This window comes from Limulus polyphemus, unplaced genomic scaffold (assembly GCF_000517525.1).
Source record: "Limulus polyphemus unplaced genomic scaffold, Limulus_polyphemus-2.1.2 Scaffold47, whole genome shotgun sequence".
NCBI classification, from domain to species: Eukaryota; Metazoa; Arthropoda; class Merostomata; order Xiphosura; family Limulidae; genus Limulus; species Limulus polyphemus.
In genome coordinates this window covers 446,740-453,583 of record NW_013665657.1, presented here as the reverse complement: position 1 = coordinate 453,583, position 6,844 = coordinate 446,740, and the positions used below count along the sequence as shown (strand labels likewise).

The window sequence follows — 6,844 nt, the reverse complement described above, 5'->3', positions numbered from 1 at the left end:
CTGTGTCACACTACTAGAAAACACCCAAAAGTGGCAGGAAGAAAATGGTATCCAGAAGTTGCCCTGGCCGAGCCAATCTCCTGACTTGAACCCCATCGAAAACCTCTGGGACATACTCAACAGGTAGAATTCAGCAGATAAAATATACAGAGCCTACCATTTTGGCTAGACTGAGATCACTCAGGTGAGAGTACCAGAGTGCCTGTTTCTGCAGTAGACAATGAAACTACTTAAAGCTCATTTAGCTTCAAAATGAAATGTTGTAGGACTGTTACTGAAGAAGCAGGAGAGCCAAACAACAAATATTGTTAGCTTTTCTTTAAACCACAATAACTTTGGTTGGATCTGGCTACTAATCTGGAAGAGTGCAGTAGTCTGTTTGTTTCAACAGGTATATTGGCCAGCTCAGCAATGACATCACTGAGTCTGGCTTAGTACATACTTCTATAGTGTTATGGATGTAAGATGGAATTTCTAGTAAACACAGGAGCAGCCAGGTTCTTACACGACTTCGCCTTCTACCAAGTGTTGTCAGTCAAAACACCACACTGGCCAATAACCACCAGATTTATTCTTACTGGTGAACTTTAACTATAAATGATGAGCAAAGAATTTTGACTCCATCTTACCATTGGAACCACCTTCCTGTTATCATCTTATTAATGATTTATCCCTGATAGATCTAAACACTTGTTTCAATGATTTATCCCTGATAGATCCAAACACTTGTTTCAATAATTTATTCCTGATAGATCTAAACACTTGTTTCAATGATGTATCCCTGATAGGTCTTGACACTTGTTTCGAATCTAAATTTCAAAGATAATTAAAAGAAGCTTACTAAATATCCACTTTGAATGCTGTTACTACTAAAAACATAAATACTGACCCTGGCATCACAGAACTCTAAGTTATGTTTACTCCCACTTCTGATACTAAATCCGCTCGATCTTTTCTACTACCTACTTTACTTTTACTCACATCCTTGGGTTAGAAGTGACTGTTTATTAGCATGAAAGACTGTAAACCAGAAGGTTTATGGTTCATGTCCCATTGCCTCAAAATTGTGCTCTACATTTTGGGCTGTGGTGCATCAAAAGAGTAATGGTAATATCCCACTTTTCAATTAGAGTAGCCCAAACATTGGCAGTAAATGTTGTTAACGAGTACAGCTTTTATGAATATCCAAAACAGACAAACAAACTATTGTTTTTTTTCATGCTTAACAGTTCTAGAAATTTACCTTCTTTTCATCTTTCTATACTTTTCTTGCTAGTTCATTTTAAATAATTGTATAATTTTTACTTTTATAGGTTATAGTTCGACATGTACTTCAGATTTATGTGTGTAGCCATGAATGGCTTGTAGTTTTTAGTTCCAGTTTTTGGATAGTAGGTTTTTCTTTATTCCTTTAATGCAGTTTTCTTTATTTTATCTGTCAGTATATCTTTTTTCTTTATCCCAGTGTTATTATTTTAATTATTGGTGAACGAATTCACTTACATTTAGATATGTTTACAATTTTTGTCCGAGATTTTAGCCACCATAATATATGTACCTATTTTACATGTGTAGTTTATACTGATAATTTTAATCATTTCACAATGTTTAACAGGTTATTTCTTATATATTAAAAATGTTATAATTTTTCTTCCTTCTGAAACCTATCACTTTAATAAAATATGTTTTTCTCATGATGGAATGATGTAACACGTGCATACATTCTTTTGTCCTTTCCATTTGGCTTATTTTCAAGGCCATTTGTGTTTACATCATATACCTGTAATAAATTGTATTTGGACATAATACATTCACTATTTACTACAGGAGAAAGAAGGTCCACCTTTCAAAAGTGTTTGGGTTCAGAGTTTTCTCTTTGATCACAATCTACGAAGGTTGTCGTAATAGACTTATACTTCACTACTATGACTTGGGATTGAATTTACTGTATAAGTTCTATCCAAACGTGGCCTATGAAAAAGGTGAGTTACACATCTGTGGTTGGACCACCATCTTCATCTTCTTCTTCATTTAACCTTAATTCCATATAGTTTTGGGGTCGGCCGATAACTTCTATTCTCCAGATCCTTTGGTCTACCATATCTTAATTTATCCCATCTTTCAATCTCGGTTTTCAAGTCCTCAATTCCGTCTACTTTAAACTTAACAACTTTTATAATACACGCTATAAATCACAGCGATTCACAACCTCGATAACTTCGCTTTCTACGAGTGCAAAACACACACTTTACGGCACACTAGCTCGAAACTAACAGAATCATAAATTACACAGAACTCACCGTAACTACTGTTCGCTTAACCCTCTGGCTTTTCTCTGCCAGGCTTATATACTAACAAAGAGGCATCTCCAACATTCGCGGAGTTCCCTGATTATTCGAGAAATTCACCACGCATTCTCCCAGCATTACGTGACTTCCGCTGTCGTAACAATATAATATCTGAAAAAGACAGACCAATGTTCTGTTGAAATATGTAGTATGTTAGTTACATAAAAATAACAAGTACTTGTAAATCATTGTCACGCATTTCACCACTTTATGTTGTTTATATAATGTCATTTTTTGGTAGCCATCCATATAAAATGTTTTTTTTTACCTTTTTTACTTATTTTTGGTAGGCAGTCGAGAAGCAGCCTATATGTACGCCATCAGTTCAGCTGGTGTGACATATACAGTAACGAATGCGTGCAGCCAAGGTACAATTGGCGGTTGTGGGTGTGGCGTTAGCAGCGAGAGTCTCAGGCACAGAGCAAATTGGAAGTGGGGTGGATGTTCTGTTAACATCAAATATGGCATGAAAGTCGCCCAGAAGTTTCTGAAATCTCGCGAAGTTGAAGAAGATGGTCGTTCGTTGATGAATCTGCATAACAACAGGGCTGGTCGAAAGGTATAAGTCTAAATAGATACCGATACTGGTCAAAATTTTCGAATAAGTAAACACAGATACCGTTAGTAAAAGTAGAGGTTAACACTGATACTGTTCACAATGTAAATTAGATGCCGATATCAGTAAAAAAAGTGACCCTAAAGGTAAGTCTAGGCAAATAATGACGCTGGTCAAAATATATGTATCAGTAAACACCAGTTCTGTCGAGAGCTAAGTGAATAAAATAGGCTGATATTAATCAAAATAATATCAGTATACACAGACACTTAATCAGACATCACTATTAGTCGAAATATAAGTATAAGTAAACACTATTACTGGTCAAAATATAAGAAGAGGCACAGATACTGATGGAAAGGTAAGTTTATGTAAACACTGATACTATCCGAAAGGTAAATTTAAATATAACCACTTTCACGTTATTGTTACATCTCACGTCTAATCTTTGGCCGTTTGTTACAAGTTTACTGAAATAGAATTAGAATTTTGAGAATGTTGCAAATATTTCGAGAACTGATTTAAATTTGTTTACGAAAATAATTTTGAAACTCGTTTACTTTAGAGTAACCACTATATAATGGAACATTTTTCTAAACATCTATATAAATAATACGCTTGCTTTTGTCTGTCCGGAACATTTCTCGCAAATTTCTCGATCACACGCTTTGTCCGTTTGTTTGTTTGTTTTTTTGGAATTTCGCGCAAAGCTACACGAGGGCTATCTGCGCTAGCCGTCCCTAATTTAGCAGTGTAAGACTAGAGGGAAGGCAGCTAGTCATCACCACCCACCGCCAACTCTTGGGCTACTCTTTTACCAACGAATAGTGGGATTGACCGTCACATTATAACGCCCCCACGGCTGAAAGGGCGAGCATGTTTGGTGGTATGCGGATTCGAACCCGCGACCCTCAGATTGTGAGTCGAGCACCTTATCCACCTGGCCATGCCTTTTCGAAAGGAAAGTCGTTCTTTTGAAAGCGAGCTAGCCGTCGCTAATTTTGAATTGATAGACTAGAGCAAAGGCAGCCAGTCAACAGCACCCGCATCCGACTTTTGTCTCACCGAATAGTGAAACAGGACAGTCACACTTATAATGCACCGGCAGCTCCACAATCCGGCTAACTACAGCCCCTTTTGTGATGTAGCTTTGTTATTAGCGTAATATGTGCTAATATCTACACCTGTTTAATAGCTATTATCTATAAAATTTATCTACGAAATTTTACCTTGATTCTTTGTAACATTTTCTAAGCAGAATAGAAAAAAATAACACATTAATGAAACTGTTTAATAGGCTTTCTTCGTGTATTGATTTTATTTAAATGTTCAAATATATAATGCCATTTTCTATGGTTATTATTCTTCCTATCAATTTATGTATATTTAAGTATTCCCGTACGAGGAGCAACAGACATACTGACTACAAAAAATATAAAGAACCTGCACGTTAATCTCCAAATCCTTCAGTGCATTCTCGTAACTGCTACGTCTCTGATTCATAAATATTTAATTATATCTCTTTCTATTTATATAAAAGTACAAACATTCGTCATCTTGTTTGGTTAGTTCAGGAACAGCATTAATTTAAAAAAACGAAGAAAAAAGCAAATTAATGTGTAAATTCTGTTGCAAGGGCATTTTACACTTTGTTAGTGTCACGTGTATTTTTTTTTACATGTAAAATTTTGGAGCAGTCTTGCATTAATTTCAAATTGCTTACATTTTCCTGCGAACTAAAGAATAGCCTGCATTAGCGGTTAAATCTTATTTATTGAATTTCAGTTTGATTTTTTCAACTTGTATTCTTTATGTGGAGATTCTATAACTATATTTTCTGTATACGATTTGAGATCGTTTTGAAAATCAATACTTATAATTCCTAGATCCATTTCGGCATGTTTACATGGAATTTCAGTGTTATAAAACAAGAAACACACATACATACGTATGCTGGTTTAATGACTTCTATTATTAAAAAAAAAGCAGACAAACTTTACATAATACATCACACTTCAGTGTACACAAAGACGAAATTACAGTAGACATAGGGAAGAAAAAGCAGCTTCGTGTCTTATCAGGGCAACGAGCAGAAAGTTAATACTGAACACACCTCTCAAAGAAAAACATAAAATGAGATATTAGTTACCTAATATCGAATGCTTAGCTAATACCAACTACATTCAACTTCCAGATCTTATTTATTATGTTATACTTAGTTTATAGGACACTCATCAAAGAAAGACCACTTGAAATCTTACAATACCTATATATATATGTATATACATGGACTAAATCAAAACTTCTGATCTTTGATCTTTTAATTACTTGAAAACATTTATGTATAAAAGCAGTGTTCGATGTTAGCCTGTAGTGTGTAATAACATTAGAATAATTATTTGAAAAAAACAACCTAAACGGGACTAGTCTGGCTTATGACTGACATATACGTAGACATAAATCAACCCTTTGTTGAATGGTGCTTCTACACAACTGTGGTCCTCGGACATTATTTCATCAAACACATCTTGATCACAAAATAAGAAATAAAAAGAAAACTGCCTTCTAAAGAAGTTTTTGTTTTTCTGACTGAAAGATACCCTAGTCTAGTTTGTTTGTTTGAAATTATGCACAAAGCTACACAATGGGCTGTCTGTGCTCTGCCCACCACGGGTATCGAAAACCGGTTTCTAGCGTTGTAAGTCCGCAGACATACCGCTGTGCTACTGGGGGGGGGGGGCTAGTCTAGATCCACCAATAAGCGATTGGTTTTCTCGTATTTCTATAGGAATAAAACAAACTCTCGCACTCTTAGATGGGATATAGCAGCGTTTCTAAAGCCATTCTAAACAGTTATATATTAAGACTTTCTTTATCATTTAATAAATCACGATTTTTTTTAATTTTCCATAAGCTAGGCTTAATTTGGCAATTTTGAATTTCGTACTTTTTTCTATATAAGGCCCCTGAATTCAACTAAACATTCTGAACTTCTGTGTTTTCGAACAAAGTTCAGCTACATAAGCAATAAGACACCTCAGAAAGCTGGCCTTAAGAACTAGTATATATCCTTTCGCTTGAGTATTATAAACTAGCTTAAAAAACTTGAATTATTTCTTTACTAAGTATTTCCCCTAGTGCTATAAGCTCACATCCGTAAATCTTAACGATTTAAAAACTTCAACTCGTACATCAATGATCAAGATGATTGGCGGGTATTAAAAGTTAGTGTTTCCGTTGTCATATACGTAACTGTGGCAACCTTGCAAACAGTGAACATTCATGATACATGGTAGAGGTAGTTTTTGATTAAATAGCTGTCCAAGCTGTTTCAAATAACTTTCAAATAAGACGTGTTTTCTTAGGCCTACATACTCGTGCTGCTCTCAAATCAGTAGAAACGCTCAGGATAGAGCTAAGTAATATGTGAAAATTTGTTATTTAAAGGAACATTTTTTTTAAAGTGGAAAAAGAAAGTTCATTGATAAAATATATTTCAAAACATCCTAGATATTGCACAAGATTTACAGGTTTTGAAGATTAAATATGGTGAGAAGAATATTTGCCATAACTATCAGTAACTGAAACCATTAAAGAAATTGTTACAAGCATACCATTTTAATGTGTAGTTAAATTAATTACTAGAAGAGCCATTAATAGATATTACGAAGAAACTTTATCTCCTCAAACTTAATGAAACTTTAAAAAATAACAAAGGAGGTGTTTTATTTTATTTTTTCAAAAACTATTTCTTACATTTAAGTCTTGCATATGTGATATTCAAATAAAGACAGAGACTGCACAATAGAACAGTTCAGACACACATTTCTACCAGTTACTCTTAACACGGCTATGAATGTATTTTTAAGAGTAGTGAATTTAATTCATGGTAGTTAACTTAGTAGTGTGCGTATATATATATATATATATATATATATAC

At 34.4% G+C, this 6,844-nt stretch overlaps 1 protein-coding gene across 1 annotated transcript in view; it reads left to right on the top strand.

The window, feature by feature from the left end:
- LOC106462617 (protein Wnt-7b-like) overlaps positions 1-6,844 on the top strand; it is a 61,942-nt gene that overhangs the window by 51,112 nt on the left and 3,986 nt on the right. The window contains exon 4 of the mRNA XM_013922563.1: positions 2,639-2,907. Coding sequence (XP_013778017.1) covers positions 2,639-2,907 — 269 coding nt within the window. The remainder of the gene's footprint in view (positions 1-2,638; positions 2,908-6,844) is intronic.